The 20,973-nt window shown below is 38.0% G+C and overlaps 1 protein-coding gene across 2 annotated transcripts in view; it reads right to left on the bottom strand.

Moving 5' to 3' along the window:
- Positions 1 to 207: 207 nt before the first annotated feature.
- Positions 208 to 20,973, bottom strand: part of mapkapk5.S (mitogen-activated protein kinase-activated protein kinase 5 S homeolog) — a 38,190-nt gene continuing 17,424 nt past the window's right edge. The window contains exons 3-15 of one of the 2 annotated variants that reach the window (XM_018244219.2): positions 16,633 to 16,708; positions 15,602 to 15,699; positions 15,256 to 15,291; positions 12,632 to 12,740; positions 11,943 to 12,032; positions 11,693 to 11,788; positions 9,486 to 9,566; positions 8,304 to 8,491; positions 6,496 to 6,616; positions 5,244 to 5,374; positions 4,548 to 4,663; positions 2,852 to 2,956; positions 208 to 1,830 (exon numbers count right to left, since the gene is read on the bottom strand). In XM_018244219.2, coding sequence (XP_018099708.1) covers positions 1,733 to 1,830; positions 2,852 to 2,956; positions 4,548 to 4,663; positions 5,244 to 5,374; positions 6,496 to 6,616; positions 8,304 to 8,491; positions 9,486 to 9,566; positions 11,693 to 11,788; positions 11,943 to 12,032; positions 12,632 to 12,740; positions 15,256 to 15,291; positions 15,602 to 15,699; positions 16,633 to 16,708 — 1,345 coding nt within the window. In that variant the 3' untranslated portion in view covers positions 208 to 1,732. The remainder of the gene's footprint in view (positions 1,831 to 2,851; positions 2,957 to 4,547; positions 4,664 to 5,243; positions 5,375 to 6,495; positions 6,617 to 8,303; positions 8,492 to 9,485; positions 9,567 to 11,692; positions 11,789 to 11,942; positions 12,033 to 12,631; positions 12,741 to 15,255; positions 15,292 to 15,601; positions 15,700 to 16,632; positions 16,709 to 20,973) is intronic. The other variant, XM_018244220.2, reaches the window with a different exon arrangement.

Raw genomic sequence — 20,973 nt, 5'->3', positions numbered from 1 at the left:
AACTAAATTGGCACTTTAGTCTGCAGCTCAGCACTGCATGTTTAGGCACACCAAGACAAATGCATATTTTATATTAAATAAAAATACTTTAAAATAGAAAACTAAAATGTATTCTTCAAAAAAAAAAAAGTAAAAATTAGAAACCCCTATCGTTTGTCAGGGAAGCTTGAAACAAACTGCCAGAGCCATAATAAATACAGCCATTACTAGCAGCAAAGAGTTTAAAGCTTAAAGTTCTGCAGCAAAAGTAAACTAAAATCCGGAATTGTTCAAATCAAACTTTGTACATTAAAAGGACTCCCATCATACCGTCCCTATGTCATTCACAGAAAAATACACAACAGTGTCATCTTGTGGGTTCAAATAGCAACCTGTGACTTTTTCAGCAAAGAAAATCTATAGGGCAGCCAGTAAAAACATGGTTTATAGGATAAGTAAACCTTACAAAACTAAATGTAAAATTGCTCAGGGTTTTTCTAAGCACTTCTGCAATTAACATTATTTATTTTTTTCAATTTCAGGGCTATACAAGTTTTTAACTGTCAATTTAATGGATTTAGTAACAGTGCCACCTGCTGGTCAGTTGACTGCACAGTCCAAAGAGATATACAGGCGGTCCCCGGGTTATGTACAAAATAGGGTCTGTAGGTTTGTTCTTAAGTTGAATTTGTATGTAAGTTGAAACATATACATTTACTTATTAAATGCAACTTAGACAGACGTCTGTCTTAACATAGTATTTATGTTTACCTTTCTGTGCTCTGCAGGAGACAACACGCAACAGAGCTGAGGTGGTTTATTAAAGCTAAATGCGAATAAAAGTCAAGCAAACCATAGTATGTTACTGTAACAGCCCCCGTATGTAAGTGTGAGTTGTATGTAAGCCGGGTGTATGTAACTCGAGGACTCCCTGTTCTGATGTTGCTCTGCTCAGGAAGGTGATTGGAAAGGACATCTGATCTCTTTCCTGAGCACAGAAACATGAAAACACTTCTCTGTTACAGGGACTAAGCAGCAGGTGGCAGTGTTATTACAAAAATCATATTTTCAGTTAATAAAAACCTAAGTGGCTCTGAAACTGAACAAATAATTAATGTAAATTGCAAGAAAAAACAGCCTGAGCAATTTTACATCACTTTTTTTTTTAAGGTTACCAATCCTTTTTTAAATAAGTAAAGATTTTTTTTTTACATACTTTTGATATATACTGGCGCATTTACAAAGCAGCTGGTACTAGATCCAAAGGCTTGTGCCGTTTCCAATTATTCCTTAGGAAACTGGTAGCCAGTGTAACCAAACTGGTTTCATTTCAATAAGTCTGTATTCAAGTATGTGAGTTATTTCCCTGCCAGATATAACTGTGCACCACAAGTACATCTAGCAGGGAACAAGGTCACTCTATAAAAGTGCTCTCTGGCACAGATAGAGTTAAACAGCCTGCCTGAACCTGTGGTTATGTCAGTAGCAGCCAACTGGCTAGTAAATGGCAAAATAGCAGGCCCATAGAGTACTACAAAATGATAAATGGCAGAGAGCAGTCTGCCAGATGTGTAAGTATCAGTACAGTAGTGTCCCGGTTTGTTAAACTCTATCTACATATATACTGTATGTTCAAGCAATGTGGAAAGTCAGTGATATAATTTACATAAAATTAATTTACAATTAAGATGCAGCAAGATTTTTCTTTTTTCAGTAAAAAAAAAAAAAATTAAATAAAAAAGTATAATTTCAGTTACGGTGAATCCTCTTGAGAGTTTGTTTGATCTTCAATAACTTGCTTTACTATTTCTGCTAGTTTCAGCCGGTCGACTTTGTCTGAAAATCCTCGACCTGAAAATGACAATGAGCCAACATAAGTTATATGGTCGTATGAACTGAAATGTATAACTGCAAATAAACAGAGAATGAAAGTATTATTTCCCTTTAAAGGGGACCCGTCCCGCAAAAAAATTATTCAAAATCCTATTTTATCACATTAGTCAAGCAAAATAAACTTTAATCACATTATAAAAATTATTTGAATCTTGTTTCCTTCAGTCTGGGAATTCATAATTATAACAAGCAGGCAGGAGCCATTTTTGGGATACTTATTAAGACAAGCCTTGCATCATCTCAGAATCTTGTTTGTGCACCAGAATGGGGGACCTGATGTCCATCCCCATGCCCTGGCTACACAATTAAACGGTGAAGAGAACTGGAGAATATGTGGAGAGCAGTGACTTCTAGGAAGTGCTGAATGGAAAGTGAAAGTAATTGCCTAAAGCATAGAGGAGGGGCAGACAATATTTGATTGACAGCTGAGATTTTTAAATGAGCTTACAACAGCTATGAATGCTTTAATAAAAAAATATAAATTGGATTTTATGGTTAATTTGAAAAGGACTTTTATTATACAGATTTTTGTGTCTGGGTGGCAGGTCCACTTTAACCCAAATCTCAGTTTCCTCTCCCCCTGAAAGACAGTGATTGGTACAGTGTAATTTCCTATTTGCTATTTCTAGCACTTTTATGAAGGATATTCTCTACAGTGAGCCTGGTATAGCTGTACTTGTATTTCAGCTATATGGCATATTCATTTGCACAGTGGGTGATAAGAACTTTCTTTCCAAAGCAGGTACTATACAGGCAGAAAATGGCTAACCCAGCCCAAACACTAGATGGGTTTTATTCAACCCACACATTACTACTGTCTGCCATTTGAAGTCCAAATTATAATTACTGTATCATCATCATCATCAGACCATGTTATATACATTTACTAGTGTATTGTGAAAGAATAAGGCAAAGGTAACAAGTGTGCAGATGCAGATTCTGAGCCTTCTACCTAGAAGAAGGAAAGCCCATCTCTTACCATTCCAGCTGAAACTTTGCAGGGTATCTCGCAATAGCTGACAGTCTCTATTATACTGCCATGCTTCTTGAACTACTTCATTTAACTTCTCATCTTCATTTTCTCCTATTCATAAGAAAAGGTAAATTCAGGCTGAAAGTAGCAAAGCACATAGCATGCTTCCTTAGGGCAATGGCACACAGGCTGCTTTGTTGCACCTTGTGACAAACTGCCCAGTAATACTTTACCATTTAACAGAATTGAAACCTAAAAGTAGAAGGAAAGGCTAAAATTAAGTAAACTTTTTCAGAAAGGTCTATATAAATATACCAGTAAACCCTCAATGCTGCTCTGAGTCCTCTGTCAAAAGAAACACAGCATTTCTTTCCTTCTATTGTGTATACATGGACTTCTGTATCAGACTTCCTGTTTTCAGCTTAAACCTCCAGGGCAGGGCATGAGCATGCTCAGTTTGCTCCTCTCTCCCTGTTCCCATACCTGCTGTAATCTGAGCCCAGAGTTATGAGCAGGGTGAGACTTAGGCAGGAAGTGATGTCACACCCAGCTAATATGGCAACCTAAATAAATACAGAGCTTTTAGAACTGTTTACTCAGGTATGGTAAAGCATTCTGCAGAATAAATATAGTGTTATACCTTGCACTATTGTGGCTAATCTATTGGCAATAAACTGCTTTGGTAGCTTTCCTTCTCCTTTAAGTGCACTGGCAGGGATAAAGTGTTTACAATGATATTCAATGGAAAGGTATTTCCAGGTGTTTTATCTCTTGCCCACAAGAGTGCAACCAAGTGCCACTGCCCTAAAAATGGAGACATCAGTTGAATGCAAAATGTTTGGATTGCAACCAAACGGTGCACCACAGGTTACTTAGATATATCCTGTGTGACATTTTATTTTAGTTTAGGGTCAACGGCAGTTCTATTAGTTGATCAATACATACTCACTCGCTCCCTCAACTGCCTAATTGTTTTGCCACAACCTGGTTGGGCATTTATTTATAAATACAAGTTCATCTATGTTTGATGTGGTATGTCTTCCTACTGTGGCTATTTATACTTGTTTGGGTGTGGGTATAGTTGCCTTGAGAAAGGTCCATAATGTCTTGTTGGCTGTATATGCTCACAAGAATATCCCAATGTTACTGGTTTTCTTTGTGCAGTGTGTACCATCAAACATTCACCCCTGTCAAGTAACAAGTGTGATAAAGGGCATTGCCCAAAACATGTTGTGTGATGCACTTTCTCAATATAGGAATTTTGCAGCTACAAACATCTGCCTGGATTCATCCTACATCCACAATTTTCTTTGACCAGCTTCCTGAATAGTAGATATTATATACTTGACTAAATTCCATCTTGCTCTGGGATGAGCAGCAGAGACAAATCACACCATTGCAAAAGGTTTCACTGTATTCTTATGTTTATATTGCTTATTTTACTTTTTGTGTAACTATTTTTCATTTACCATTAGGATTTTCAAAAATTACCCCTGGTTCCTATGGTGACTAATTACCATTTCCCATAAATAACAATAAAACAGCACTTTGATTTTAAAGCTAGTAGCCAGCAATATAGCTGCAAGCACTTATTTAAATAAAAGCACACGTATAAAAATATTTCCAGCAGCCCTTATCTTATGCCACCATCTTACATGATAGATATAGAGAGAGATAGAGAGATTGTGTGTGAGAGCATTACCTTCCTGTGGTAGTATACACTGTGCAATCACATCTCGAAGTTTTTCCAGTGCAATGTTTGAGTCTTCTATTTCATTTTCAGGATCCTGGATGTAACCATTATCTTTTGGTTTTGTTCTGTGGTGAAAAGGAGACCATGTACAAATTATGTTGCAGGTATCATTTAAAGTTCGTATTCATTCATCATGGAACTACAAATTAAACATTTCTTGGCAGTGTGTCCTATTCTATTTACATGCAAATGTTTTTTTATTCTATAGCTCTGTAAGGAGACATCATTTCGATTTGAGTTAAAACCCAGTACACTAGAAAGTTTATTTGTTATCTGCTATGTAACAGCCAAACAATTGAAGGGCTGCACCATGGTTACACAGCAACTTATTTGTATTAAATATTAAAGTGATTCTAAAGCAAATACACAGTTTACATACAAACGCTACCTTTAATTTTGCTTCCCCCTTTTTCAGAGCTCTGCACATACATATCCCTTACTTTACCCTCATCCTTGTACTTCGTACTATGTTTTGGAACTTTCTCTCACAATTAATTAATGTAACTAAAAGACCTTTGTTCCCCTTAAATATAATCAATTTTTAGTTATATATATTTAAAGTTATATACCTTGGTCAAGATGCATTTCAGAAACCAGAGAGAGCCAAAGCTATAGGAATAAGACTAAACACACATGAATATTTACCCTAGCAGCTTTCTCTTTCGCAGTATAGGATTGTTGACAACATTTAATGGTTTCAAGTTGACTTTCAAATCTTGTATTCTCATGTTGGCAAGCTGTTCGGCATGAGCTTGCTGTATCCCAGCAACCACTGCCTGCAATGAGAAACACCGCAAATCTTTAATGAGTTCCCTTGTGTATATAAAAAGGGCAATAATACATTAAGTGGAAAAAAAAGAGAAAGCTGATTTCTGCAAGAAATGCTGAGATGGCATAAATTTTCTGTTGAACTCCGTTATATGAAGTCTGGTTTAGAAGTGATGATTAAGACTGTAAATCTCTTGCTGGACAAGTGCAAGGCTGCATAACCACCCTATCCAATGCCCTCTAACAAGTTCATTGCTCTCTGCAAAAGGGACCTTTTAATGAAAAAAAAAATGGCTTGGATATTTTTATATGAAAACACTAAGGAGATGATTTATGAAAGTTTAAATGTAGGAGGATTCCCAGCACTTTGTTAGGTTGCAGGAATTCTCATAACTTCCTGATAGTAAAAACAAACGGGCTGCATTATCATCATAGCTGATACCTGTGTCAATTCGTCAGATTATGTTTAACTACTTCGAATGGGGGATACTGAGAACTGCAATTTGTGAACCTCTGGATGTTGATAAACTGTAATATACTTAATCAGCAGGCGGTTTGAATCTACAGATGTGCACCATGGCCAAGTTAGCTGTATATGAAGAAAATTACTGATGTGAAGACTGAAATTTTGTATATCAATAAAGGGCAATCGATCAGTGCAAACATTTAGGGGCAGATTTACTAAGCTTTTTTTTTTGGGTACTTTGACCATCGAATTGGTCAAATTCGATCGAATCAAATGATTTGAAGGATTTTAAGTAGAAATCGTTCGACCATTCGATAATCAAAGTACTGTCTCTTTAAAAAATCCTTCGACTCAATACTTTGCTACCAAATTGAATGTTAGCCTATGGGGACATTGTAGATTTTGGGCACTTTTTATGATCGAATAAAAATCATTTGATCTATCGCTTAAAATTGCTCGAATCGCTCAAACCTTTTGCGCTAAAATCGAAGGATTTTACTTCGAGGGTTTTTTAACCCTCGAAATTCGACCCTTAGTAAATCTGCCCCTTAAAGTGTAATTTCATTTTTGAATGACTGCATAGCAAATCCTCATGGAACCAAGACTACGTGAAGGAAAAGATGCAATTTATCAGAAAGAGCAATATGTTTTGAGCACTAAAACCTTGTCCATCATCATCTGCGCAGATGGTAGAATGTTATCCAGCGCTTCCGTTGAGTTCAGCCAAGGGTGGTCTAGAACGCCTTCAATAGTGAGCCGCTCCTCTGGCTTAACCTTCAGTAGCCTAGAAATTAAACGAGACTTTTAGAGCCAACAATGCAGCAATCTGTCTTAAATAAGTGTCATGAGGTAAATAAAATGGAATACAATTCTGTATATTAAAGGATTTTTTTCTGTTAATTCCATATATGAAGAGACTGAATTGTACCAGAAATTTAACTTTTAACTAAATGTGTTTATTTTGTAAGGTATACCCACTATGTAACCTGAAGAGGAGTTCTTTTGAATTTAGTAAAGACTCAAGTCACTGATCTATTCAAGTCTGAATCTCACACAAGAGAAAACATTGGTCTCCATAATCGATTAATTTTAAAACAAAGCTATAAATTGAATCAGAAACTTGTAAAGTAAGATTTCTTACAATATTAATATCAAAAATAGACAATCAGCTACATATATGTATAGATGATCAACAGTTCCATAACATGCCATAGCAATGCATCTAATCCCACACACACAAATCCCACAATTTAACTATATTGATTTTAAAGAAAAATGTACAAACTAAATAAGGATTTTTTTTTTTATATGTGAAAATGCAGTTAGCCATGGGTCAGGCGTTCCAGTAAGTGTTACATAATTCATACCTGACTTTACGTCTTGGCACATGACACAGAGCAACTTGCATTCATATAATGCTAGTCCTATGCCAGTCTTTGGTAACACAAACGTCTAGGGATAACCACAGTAACTGAACAATATGGGCCCATGAAAGCAGTTAGGAAGCAAGAATGCCCTTAAAGGAATAGTTCAGTGTGAAAATAAAAACTGGGTAAATAGATAGGCTGTGCAAAATAAAAAATGTTTCTAATATAGTTAGTTAGCCAAAAATGTAATGTATAAAGGCTAGAGTGAACAGATGTCTAATAAAACAGCCAGAATGCAACTTCCTGCTTTTCAGCTCTATAACTCTGAGTTAGTCAGCGACTTGAAGGGGGGCCACATGGTACATTTCTGTTCAGTGAGTTTGTAATTGATCCTCAGCATTCAGCTCAGATTCAAAAGCAACAGATATGACCCATGTGGCCCCCCCTCAAGTCTCTGATTGGTTACTGCCTGCTAGCCAGGGTAACCAGTCAGTGTAAACCAAGAGAGCTGAAAAGCAGTGTTTAGACTGACATGTTATACATCAAATCATTCCAGCCTTTATACATTACATTTTTGGCTAACTAACTATATTAGAAACATTTTTTAGTTTGCCCAGCCTATCTATTTACCTAGTTTTTATTTTTACACTGAACAATTCCTTTAAAGGAACAGTAATACCAAAAATTTAAGTATTTTAAAGGAATGACAATGTAATGCACTGTTGCTCTGCACCGGTAAAACTGGTGTGTTTGCTTTAGAAACAAAACTATAGTTTATATAATCATGCCTCTAGGTAGCCATAGGGGCAGCCATTCAAACACAGGACACAAAGTAGATAACAGATACGTTCTGAATAATCCCATTGTATACTACTGAGTGTATCTTTTATTTACTGTGTATCCTGAGCCTTTTCTCCTTGTTCAGCTTTGAATGGCTGCCCCCATGGTTACACAGCAGCTTGTTTATATAAACTAGAAATATGTTTCTGAAGCAAATACACCAGCAAAGGGCAACAGTATATCATATTGTCATTCCTTTAACACACTTTCATTTTTTGATGTAACTGTTCCTTTAAGTAAGTAGAAGAAAACTAAATAACTCACTTTCTCACAATATCTTTTGCCATTTCAGAGATCTGGCTCCATTCTTCCTCCGGGAACTCAAAACTTCCAGTCATGATCTTTTTTCTCATGTCCTTTGGGATGGTTCGACTGTGATGTTTGGAGTAAAAAGGAGGGTAGCCACAGAGCATCACATAAATTATAACACCTAAGGACCACAAGTCACAGTTCTGGGAGAAACAGAAAATGCCCGTTTAATGTTGTAGTGATGAGTGATTACCATTTAACCAGCAAATAATCCAGGAGTCACTGAAGATGACCATAAAGACTGAGATCTAGGTTTGCCTGTGCAATGTAAGCAATTGATTTAAAAAAGAACTAAAGCAGCTTGGAGAATTATAATTTGGAATTTTAAAGGTTTTGGTTAAGTGAGAAAATGTAGCTCAACTGTACATGTATTTCTCTTGCAAATGATGAGAAAAAATGCAAGGTAATAGACTAGTCTAGCAAGGTGGCTAGACTTGGTTGGCAACTTTGTTTCAGTAATCGTTTTAAATATACGAGTTGAAAAGGCTGTCAGTACCTGGACATTTTTAGTGCAACCCTTCCATAAAGGGATACTGTCGTGATTTTTATGCTTACGTTTTTATTTCTAAATTACATTGTTTACACTCCAAATAATTCACTCTACCCTATAAAATTGTATTCCTGAACCAACAAGTATATTTTTTTTGTTGTATGTTGATGTGTAGGCAGCCATCTCAGGTCGTTATCTCTGATCCTGTGTTTTCAGAAACAGCAAGCACTTCAGGATGAAACTGCTTTCAGAAAGGCTATTGTATCTCCAACTCAATGTAACAGAAGGAGTCGCAGTGGGTTATCTGGTTACCTTCCCATTGTTCTATTGTTAGGCTGCTGGGGGGGACTGAAGTTAATGCACATGACTGGGGGCACCTGGGAAATGGTCAATATGTCCAGTCCCATATCAGATTTCAAAATTAGATATAAAAAGATAAACTGATTTCAGTGCAGATTTCTGCTAGACCAGCACTATTAATTGAAGCGTCTTGAAAAAACCATGTTTTCCCGTGACAGAATCCCTTTAAGGTCCATCATTTGGTCTGAGATGATACCCATGCATTTAGGATATAACTGGCCTCACTAGAAGCTTTAATTTGGACTGAACAGTTATAAGACTGGGGTGGCAATCGTTAATGGATTTACCTTGTTGTACGTGTACGGTGTTGGTGAGGTAGGAATGACCCCAATCTTTTCCTTCTGGTGTCTTCGCTGTGCCTCCAAAACCTGTGGAAATTATAATGATCCGAGATTATTAAATTGTTGCAGTTAATTGCATCTCAAAATAATACAACAAAAACCGCCAGCCCTCTAACCACTTGTATACACATATTCATATAGTATTCTACAGTCCACAACTGATCATGGCCAAATATTAGCTGTTGTAGCAGCAAAGAGATGACCCCACGTTTTGGGAGGATGGACAGGCAAGTGTTCAGCATTATACTGCACAACCATAACTGTATTTTTTTACTGTCAAACAAATGTTTCTAATTAAGTGAAAGTTTAAAGGAGAAGGAAAGCTACGGAGGCATTTTATTGTCAATAGATTAGCTGCAATAGTGCAAGCTAGAATGCTATATTTATTCTGTAGAATATTTTACCATACCTGAGTAAAAAGCTCTAGAAACTCTCTGTTTGTTTAGAATAGGAGCTGCAGTATTAATGTGGTGTGACATCACTTCCTGCCTGAGTCTCTCCCTGCTCTGGGCTCAGATTACAGTAGAGAAGGGAGGGGTGGGGGAAGAGGAGCAAACTGAGCATGCTCTTGCCCAGGGCAATGAGGTTTAAGCTGAAGGCAGGAAGTCTGATACAGAAGCCCATGTGTACACAATAGAAGGAAAGAAATGCAGTGTTTCTTTTGACAGGGGACTCAGAGCAACATTACTTTGGGGGTTTACTGGTATATTTAGATGGACCTTTCTGATAAGGCTTACTTAGTTTTAACCTTTCCTTCTCCTTTAAAGCCAATAACTCATTGAGGTTTCTGAAAATCTTAAGGCACCGATCCCCAATCAGTGGTTCACAAGCAACATGATGCTCATCAGCTTCTTGGATGTTGCTACCAGGGGCCTCAAATCAGGTGCTTATATTTGAATACCTGGCTTGGAGGAAAGTTTTGGTTGCATAAAAATCAGGTGTACTGGCAAACAAAGACTCTGTAGGCTGCAAGTTCACATAGGGGCTACCAAATAGCCAATCAGAGCCCTTATTTGGTACCCCCCGGAACTGTTTTCATGCTTGTGTTGTTCCCAAACTCTATTTATATACAATTAGAACAAGAAAGTGATGAATTTCAGTCCAACACAGTGGGTTGCTGCAAAATCAGAGCTTTATTCGACACAACATGTTTCGAGCTAGGCTCTTTGTCAAGGGTAGGCTCTTAGAGCAGTACCCAGGTAATTGTTTTTAAGCGTTTTAAAGTAATTTTTATTATGTCATATTTACAGATTCACTGTCCACGTTATGGATTTGGAAATGCACAGATATGTTTCGTGCTGTGATTAATATGAAACTTGTCTACACATTATGGGACTTTGTAAATTGTCTGTATAACTTTTTTCGAATGGGGTCAGGCTGAATAATTACCTAACAGCAATAACCTGCATCCGATTACTACTAATGATGGGTGTGGTTAAAACTATATAGGGTTGTGTGGTGCCTTTTTGTATTACACTTGACAAAAAGCCTAGCTCGAAACATGTTGTGTCGAATAAAGCACTGATTTTGCAGCAACCCACTGCGTTGGACTGAAATTCATCACTTTCTTGTTCTATTTGATATTGGCTTCATTGGACGGAGGCTTAGTGATTGAACAGTCTGGTCGAATCCACTCTATTTCTCTATTTATATACAAGTAGTGTTTCCACCCAGCCGGTGTTTTACCGGCCTAGCCGGTAAAACACCTGCCAGGGCCGGTATTTTACCGGCCTAGCCGGTAAAACACCTGCCCGCGCCGGTGTTTTACCGGCCTAGCCGGTAAAACACCTGCCAGGGCCGGTATTACAAATTTACCGGCAAAGCAGTTGTCGGTAATTTGAAATACCATTTACAAAAGCCTTTGCCGGCCAGTGAAAACTTAAATTTTCTTTGGCTTTGGGCGATGTGGCCCCGCCCCTTTTGGGGCACTACCCCGTGGCTCCACCCCTTTTTGCGGCACATCCCGACGGCCCCGTCCCTTTTGCATCAAGGTCTGACCCTTAATTCCGGCCCCCACCACTGCCCGGTAATTTTTTTTTTTTTTTAAAGGTGGCAACCCTTCTTACAAGTAGAAAAGGTTGGGGACCCCTGTGTTAAGCACATAAGTGAAAAGTAACAACAGGGAAAGGTCATAAAACTTGCACTTGCATTACCTGTGGTGCTACGTAGTATGGGGTAAATTGTGGTGTCATTAAATCTCCTTGGTCTATTTTGGCAAAACCAAAATCACATAATTTAACTGGAGCATCCTGTAGCAAGACAAAACATATTTTAATAAAGCTACAAAATAAGTGTAAATATGATGCAAATTTCATTAAGGTATCATCTAAAATTTCCAGTCCATTTATTCTGTACTTTATAGAACATTGTAATAATGTTATAATTATAAGGCAACAGTCTTACCAGTGAGTTATCCTTGAATAGTAGGTTCTCTGGTTTGAGGTCTCTATGCGCAATGTTTATTGAGTGACAATGCTTCACCGCCAAAGCAATCTGTAAAAGGAAAATGAAAGTCAGCCCGAAAGCTAAGTCCTTCATTAACACTAAACTCATTACTACTCTCCACACAATATGCTTTTAAACTTCCAAACTGTATTGTCCTGGATATACTTAACCTTTCTGTCCCAAACAGATGGGTGCTTATAAAAGACATATAGCTAATGATATAGTAATGATATGTAAGCTTTCTTATACAGTGAGGGGGGGGGGAAGCACAAAATCCATACATTTTCAGATCGGAGGAGGATAGCATTACCATCCTATAATCATAAAGGTGAGAAAATAAGCAACCACAATTCAAAGCTAGAGAAAAGACAAAACGTAGCATTTTTTTTAAAAATGATTGCATGATTCATTAATACCTAACATACCAGGGGCTTGCAATGTGCTGCAGGCCTATAAAACAAGTTGCACACACATAGAATACAACAGTGTGGCTGTAATAAAATAGTTATCCAAGTGACAGTGTGCAAAAACAAATCAAATTATAACAAAGCAGGCAATAGGATCATGTGAGAGCCTCAGTCCCTTTAATGCACTTTTAGCCTTAGTTCTTCATTGCAAGACTGCTGGAGGAAGCTTCTGTAACTTGCCTGCTTTGTTACTTGGCTGGCTTGCTTCTCAGTAAAGTGCCGGTGCTGACTGATTCTGTGAAACAGCTCGCCCCCCTCCATCATCTCCATAACAATTAGGAGCCGTGCCCTGTTTAAAAGTGTTAATTTAAAGAATGGGTCAAATATCAATGAATATGTAGTTCCTGCGGATGCTGCTCAACAGTAGGTGCGACCTCATTCTCCTTGTACCGGTTTGGAAAATTTAAAAGGGAACTTTCGTGAAAATGTATTATAAGCTTCACCATACTGAAATAAGAAACTTTGTAAATACAATCAATTAAATATTCTGCATCGGTTCTCAAACAATCAAGTTTATGTTCAGTACCCCTTTCTCAGCATCTTTTTCTCTTCATTCTCTCTTCATGATGGAGTTGGGTGTCAGATAGTCATTAACACTTAGATCCAATATATCTTATAGGGGGGCTTCCTTTCCTACAGATGTATTAGAGTTCACTCAAATAACTGATTACAGTACAAACAAAACATAATAAAATAACTGCCTTTTGCACAAATCCTGCATGTAGAGAGACAGGATTTCTGGTGATTTTAATAGACTGTGCTCTAATACATCTTCTAGCCAAAAGGAGCCCCCCTATAAGATATATCTAACTGTTAATGTATATCTGACACCAAGAGAAACAGATGCTGAGAGCGAAATAGTGAAGAGAAACGATGCAGAATTTTCAATTGATTGTATTTTTAAAAAATACTTGTTTCAGTATGATGAAGCTTATATTAAATTTACATTTTCGCAATAGTTCCCCTTTAAAGTGTGAGGTGTTTTGGAATTTAATTTATTTAATCAAGGTCGCGCCCCAGATTGACAGCACTGGCACTTCTCCCCAAGCTGATTTGAATCAAGTAGGCAGAGCTGTTTTTTACCCTTTACATAGTAAAGGAAGGTAGAGAAATGACACTATAATGGTGAACCAACAAGATTTGCAACAGGCGGGAAAATGGCAGCCTGGAGCTGTATCTCTACAGTATATACAGCTATACATTAATTTGCTACATTTAAGAGTGTAGGATAAGGCCACCTAACAAAGTAACAGCAGTTTGCAGATATTACTTCCTATTCAATAAGGACATAGGTTTGTGCCAGACTATAATAGAAGTATGATATCTCCATTAAAGGAATTGTTCAATTTAAAATAAAAACTGAGTAAATAGATAGGCTGTGCAAAATAAAAAATGTTTTTCAATATAATTAGTCAAAAATGTAATGTATAAAGGCTAGAGTGACTGGATGTTTAACATAACACTACTTCCTGCTTTGCAGCTCTCTTGGTTTCCACTGGTTGCCAGGCAGTAACCAATACCATGTGCCCCCCCCTTCAAGTTGCTGACTAACTCAGATTTAGGGTTAAATTTACTAAGCAGCGAAAATTTGCCAGTGCCGGCTTTGCAGCCATCACAACACTTCACCAGGCGAAAATTCGCTCAGACAATGCTAATTTACTAAAATGCGAAGTTGCGTCCAGGGCGCCGAATTTACACTAGCGTTACTTCGGCAATAAAAGCAAAGATGCGCTAACGTTGGATGGACGTATATGTTGCAGCAAATACATTACATTATTAAAAGTCCAGGGAACCTTAATAAAGAAAATAGAGTTTTTATAATGCCCTACACATGAGCCCACTGTATAGTTTATGTTCCACGTTACAAAATGTATGGGGGAACCCAAGTTCCCAAAAAAAAAAATAATTTTTAAGGACTTTTGCAGGCTATCAGTCAGAAAAAAGGAAAAGACGCCAGCGTTTTTTGGACTTAGAAACTTTTTCCACTAAAATATATGATGTAAGATTGAGGAAGTCCTATGCACTTCATTGCACTTCACCTGGTCTGAGCTGGCGAAGGAAAGTCTGGCGAAAGAGGTAACGTTCAGTAAAATCTGCATCTTAGTGAATTTGCAGAGTAACGTCCATTCGCTAGAGCGAAAATTCGCCTGGTGATAGAGTGCGAATAACCGAGAGCATCTGTCTTTTTCACTAGCGAAGTTGCGCCTGTTAGTAAATAGGCGAAGTGCCTGAAAGCGGTAACGCTGGCGAATCGTCGGCAGTGTTAAGTCACTTCGCCCTTTAGTAAATCTGCCCCTTAGAGAGCTGAAAAGCAGGAAGTTGTGTTCTGTTCTGTTATATTAGACATCCAGTCACTCCAGCCTTTATACATTACAGTTTTGGCTAACTAACTATATTAGAAACATTTTTTATTTTGCACAGCCTATCTATTTACCCAGTATTTATTTTTACACTGAACTGTTCCTTTAATATAGAAGCCATTTTTCTGGGATGTTCTTTAGTGCTTAGGAAATATCGGAGCATCAGGGTAGGCTACTCTCCATAAAAAAATAACTCACACATTGAAAAAGATTCTAAATTTCCAAAAGGTGCCAGAAAGGTTCTGACTCCATAAGTGTAATTCACCAGAATCATACCAATGTGGGTGTCATGGTACGCTAAAAGTTCTGTTAATGTGAGCAGCCGCAGAAACCGCATCACCAGGAGCACACATTCTTTCCCAGCACACAGAAAAAGAGGTGCAGCAAGAGAAATGGGGTGCACAAAGTTAACACCTTCTATCCCCTGAAAGGTTAAAAATGTACCTTAAGAAAAAACAAATCGGGATCCAAACAAGAGACCTTGTTTGAGAAAAGAAGGAAACAAACAGTTAAACGGTACAGGTGGGTATGTTCACTGCTGCAACAATCTCACATGCTTGTATACTCAAACTTGTTGCATAATGATACTTTACATAATGGCAAACAGCAACCCAGTTTATAGTAACTACTGGTAATTCTTTGATTTTTTTTTATCTGTATGAGCTGCTAGGATTTTTATCTCTGCAAAAGACGAAAAATTAAGAATATTGCTTTTTAACCAGAATAACAATGGGAGAAGAGAAAAAAAAAAAGAAAAAAAAAGAAAGATCAATGAGTTGCTTGGTCTTACCTTGGACTTGACTCATGGGGGAACTGCACACTGTTTGCATACACGTCAATGATCTGTACAATGTTAGGATGTGCGGCACACAACATGTGTAATCGTACCTGCAGAAAGAATTCATATCATGGACATGACAATTTACTATGCAGGTAGCTAGGCTCAACTACAGTTTTCATAAAAAGTAACGTCAAATTGCAAGTGATAATTCACAGCTTATACTCTATCTCATTTACTCACACACACCTTGGTCAATATTGTCATTCAATTAATCTGCCTTTGAAGGATCGAATTGACCTGGCAGAGTAACAGAGGATCTCTAATGTTAAGTCCTGGCCAAGGACTGTTCCAACCAGCCACTTTTTCTTTCCAACATTGGGGATGGGACCCGTTATTCGGATAACGGATCTTTATGTAATTTGGATCAGACATACCTTAAATTTACTAGAAAATCATTTAAACATTAAATAAACCCAATAGGCTGGGGTTGCTTCCAATGAGGATCAAGTATATCTTAGTTTGGATCAAGTATAAGCTACTGTTTTATTATCACAGAGAAAAAGGAAATACGGATAACAGATCCCATACCTGTACTATCTAAGAGCAATTCCAGCCACATTCCAACAAGGCTTACTTGCCAACAGATTTATTTATAATCATGAAAAATAAGAAAAATCAGGTTTTTTTCCATAACTATTTGGACTATTAAAAAAAAGGTGACTAAAACTTTGATCCAAAACTTTCAGAGCCCCATGGAAAAGCATAACTGTTATGGGAGCTAATCGTGTTGTTGGTAAAATAAGTGGAACAAAAAGTTCATATATAAATAAATTATTCATTCCTATCAATTGCAACTTTCCCATTTGCATTATTTATGTTCAGCTGTATTACTTTAAAAACATAAATAAAATATACATAAATTCGGGACTGGCTGAAAATGCTTTAAAATTGCATACAAGTAATAGGATGTCTGCTAATCATTCATGACAAACGTATTGAATTACCAGGGCATTTAGAATTGCATGAAAGGGTTAACTCACCTCATTTCTGGCTTTAGGTCGATCAACAAGGATTTTCAGTGCAAAACGTTCTTGTGTGGTCTTTTTCACACAAACTCTGCATGAAGAATCATTAGAAGCATTTATTTATACTCCTATACTACCATGAGCATCTAACATAGAGGGCACCACTGTCTTTCATAGATCTTAAAGGGTTTTAATCAGATTTTGATATAATATGTTAAGCAGTAACACTGTGCCTATCAACCCCCAGGTCTCAAAAATACCAGAAAAAATGGGTACTCATTGATAGTTAGATCCAATATATCTTATAGGTGGGCTCCTTTTGCCTAGAAGATGTATTAGAGCTCACTCTATTAAAATCACCAGACATCATGTCGCTCTACATGCAGAATTTGTGTAAAAGGCATTTATTTTGTTTGTACTGGAATCAGTTATTTGAGTGAGCTCTAATTCAAGTTTATCTGCTAGGAAATGAAGCCCCCTATAAGATATATTGGCTCTAACTGTCAATGAATATCTGACACCTAACTTCTGCAAGAAGACAGAATGAAGAGAAACAGATGCTGAGAGAAGGATAGTGAAGATAAACTTGATTATTTAAGAAACAATGCAGAATCTTTAATTGTACAAAAAAAGACAAATCCGGCTCTGAGTGTGTGCTTAATAATCATAAACACGACAAGGTGCGGGTATCGATTCAATACTGAAAAGCTTAATGCAGACTTAGCCCTGCTCACCGTGAACAACAGTTGGTCCGGGTGCACCTGCCCCGGACCCTACTCTTCAATCTTAACACCGGGCTCTTCCCGTCCGCTAAACAAATGTTGTAAGTAAATCTTTGGAATCTTACCCTGCACGATAGGTGACCCGGGTGCAGCCAGCCCCGAGTCCGTCACTAGGAAGGAACGCCAAAAGTCCAACAATCGATGTGCAGGCCGCGCACTCCTGGGTATGAACACAGATCGCTCGTCTCCAGATTGTTTAAAAGGTAAATACTTTATTTAAGACATACAATCAAATAACTATGGCGTCTGAGGTCAGACGCGTTTCGTGACAAAGCAGAGGTCTCTGAGGAAGTGCTTTGTCACGAAACGCGTCAGACCTCAGACGCCATAGTTATTTGATTGTATGTCTTAAATAAAGTATTTACCTTTTAAACAATCTGGAGACAAGCGATCTGTGTTCATACCCAGGAGTGCGCGGACCTGCACATCGATTGTCAGAATCTTTAATTGACTGTATTTAAAAAGTTTCTTATTTCAGTATGATGAAGCTTATATAAATTTATGCAATAGTTCCCCCTTTAATTAGGATTTTATGACTCCAAAGATTATCAATGAATTCTCATCCTTCTTGTGTGATGTGATCCTGCTAGCTTGACCAAGTTCCCTATAATCATAATTCTCAAAGTCCCGTTGCTTAAAACTTCTCTCTACTAGATACTGTATATCATGACCCGGATGAATGAAAACCTTCATAGACATAAATACCTAAAAAAAACATTTAAACATCTACATGGATCTAAATGCTGAATGGGTTACAATACAAAGAACTGTTATAGTACAGAAGATCAGTGAATGAAGAATTGTTCCTTAAGTAGTACTGTGGGGGGAATGTTACTGCCAGTTTTCACAGGATTCTGCATAAGTGGCTTTCCCTGGACCACTTTCTATAACTGCCCGGTTCATAACAAAGATGCAGAGACTTACACTTTTACATCGATTTGTCCTCTATGCTGGTGCCACAAAGTTCAAACCAAAACCATAAAAAACTTTTATACAAGCACCATAGAATTTATGATCCTTGGCATTTACATTAAAACAGATTCAAGAAAATATGCTGGCATGAAGACAAAGAAGGTCTCAAACTAAAAACATGCCGTGTCCATGTTACAATAATCCCCTGCATGCCTATAAAATTCTTCCTGTGGCTGCTAGCAGATGTTATACAATACAAATGTCAGTGGCATCAAATAACGCTTGCTAAATTGTGTAGAACAAGAATGGAGTGATAGCATCTAAGCTTGGAGGCAGAAACACTGAGAAGGCATGGTCACTATGTAGCAGCGGGGTTATTATCGGCTTGGCCAACATAAGCAGGCATCACACTACACAACCTCACATAAGCGGACTAGATTCAAATCAATTGAGCAGGGGCACTGAGCAGATCTGCTTCTATCAGCCTGCAAAAATACAAAGGCTGACAACAGCCAGAGCCAACAGCCTGTGTGCCCATAGCCTTAAAGGAAAATTATAACCCCAAAACTAATACTAAAGCAACAGATAATTTATGTCATATTAAGCATCATATTAAAGAATCTTACCAAACTAGGATACATAATTTTTTTTTTAAAAGGTTTTTATTTTGCATAAACAACACAACAATAAACATTACAATACGATGTCATGGTTGCTTTCTTTATCAGTTCAATCTCAGTGTCACGTATATCTATTCAGTTTCCCATCCATTGAAATATTGACCTCTTTTTGGTCAGACTCACGGGCCCTTACTTAATGCTCCCTGCTGGGGAAAAAAAAAACCCCTTAACTGTAGTTGGATATTATTGGCTTAGCATGTCTGGAGGTAATAATTGCTCTGTGGCATCTAGCCAGCCCCTCCATACCACTTCATATTTTTGGGGGCACCCTCTTGCCGCATAGGTAAGTTGTATTAGCGGGAGTGTTATCCTTATTAGGTTAAGCCAGCCTTGGAGTGTCGGGGGCTGGGGGGACATCCAATTCAGGAGAACACATTTCCTTGCATAGAACAGTAGAGTGCGATATAGAATTCTCATTGCTGCCCTTGGTGCAACCTCATCTATTACACCTAGAAGACATACCTTGGGAGTCAGTATTTTGGGGAGTGTTGTTTTCCCCTGAATATAAGTTAGGACTTGTGACCAGAATGCTTTAATTATAGGGCATGACCAAATGAGATGCAAATAATTTGCTTCTGCCATGCTGCACTTGGGGCATTGGGATGATTCGCGTCTGTTCATGCGGAACAGCAGGGTTGGGGTTAGATGTAGTCTATGCAGAATTTTGAATAGGATTAACTTGTCTTTGGTAGAGACCAGGTAATCATAGGCCCTATCCGTTGCCTCTTCCCAATCATCCTCCTCCAGATCTGGGATGTCCCTAGTCCAGGTGGCCCCTGCTGTATTGAATGGGGATTTGATAGTAGAGTGGAGACATGCATATAGCATGGAGGCTAGTTTCTTAGTTGAGGGAGCCCTTAGGGTTGATTCTATTTTTGTAATTATAAGGGGAGTATTGTTCCACTGCAGTTGTGTTTGCAGAGCTTGTCTCAGTTGAAAGTAGGAGAACCAGGGGAGGACCTGGTAAGTTTGAGTATGTTTTATCTCGGTCCTGGGGAGAATTTTCCCATCCTCGAGCAAATTCCCCAGTGTTCGTATGCCCCATTGTGGCCAGATATTATATTCCGCTATGCTCTGCAGGTGCGGGAGAAAGGAGTTTCCCCATAGTGGTAGATTTGGTGAGAGAAGGGGAGACTTTAACTTTGAGTACTGTCATCCATGCTTTGAAGGGTGTAATTATGACTGGATGGTCTGTGTGAATGTCGCAGAGCTTACGGAATGGGATGCAGGCAAGAGACTCTATGGAACTTGCCAGAGTGGCCTGGAGGGGGAAGTTCGGATTGTTTGGGTCTGGATTAAACCACCAGTGTATATAGTAGATCTGAGCAGCCAGGGAGTAAGGATATATATTTAAGTAAATCTTGCCATTTTACATCTCTTGCCTTGACCCACCATTTTGTGAGGGTGTCTGTGTGCTGCCTCAGAGACCAGAAATACTACAAATCTAACTGTAACAGGAAGAAGTGTGGAAGCAAAAGACAGAACTCTTGTCTGTTAATTGGCTCATGTGACCTAACATGTATGGTTTGTTTGTGTGCACCGTAAATCATAGGATCCCAAGGGGCGGCACCTTTTTTGAATTTTTTTTTTTAAATGGCAGTTTTCTATTTATCTATATTTCTGTTAATCCAATAAACTATATGTCACTGCTGAAACTACTGTTTCCATAAGGCATGTTGTATATTAAAAGGAAGTTGCTACTTTGAAAGCTCAGCCAATGATAAACAGAACTCCAAAGAATTAAGAAGGGTTCCCAAACTTTTTCATATGACTGTATATCTCATAGGGGGAGTTTCCTTTCCTAGCAGATATAATAGAGCTCACTCAAAAGTACAAAAAAAATCTTACAAAATAACTGCCTTTTGCACAAATCCTGCATTTAGAGAGACATGATGTCTGGTGATTTTAATAGAGTGATCTCTAATACATCTTCTAGGCAAAAGGAGCCCCCCTATAAGATATATTGGATCCAACTGTCAATG

Source organism: Xenopus laevis, chromosome 1S (assembly GCF_017654675.1).
Source record: "Xenopus laevis strain J_2021 chromosome 1S, Xenopus_laevis_v10.1, whole genome shotgun sequence".
Taxonomy (NCBI): Eukaryota; Metazoa; Chordata; class Amphibia; order Anura; family Pipidae; genus Xenopus; species Xenopus laevis.
The sequence above is the reverse complement of the archived record's forward strand: the minus strand, read 5'-3'. Positions and strand labels throughout refer to the sequence as shown.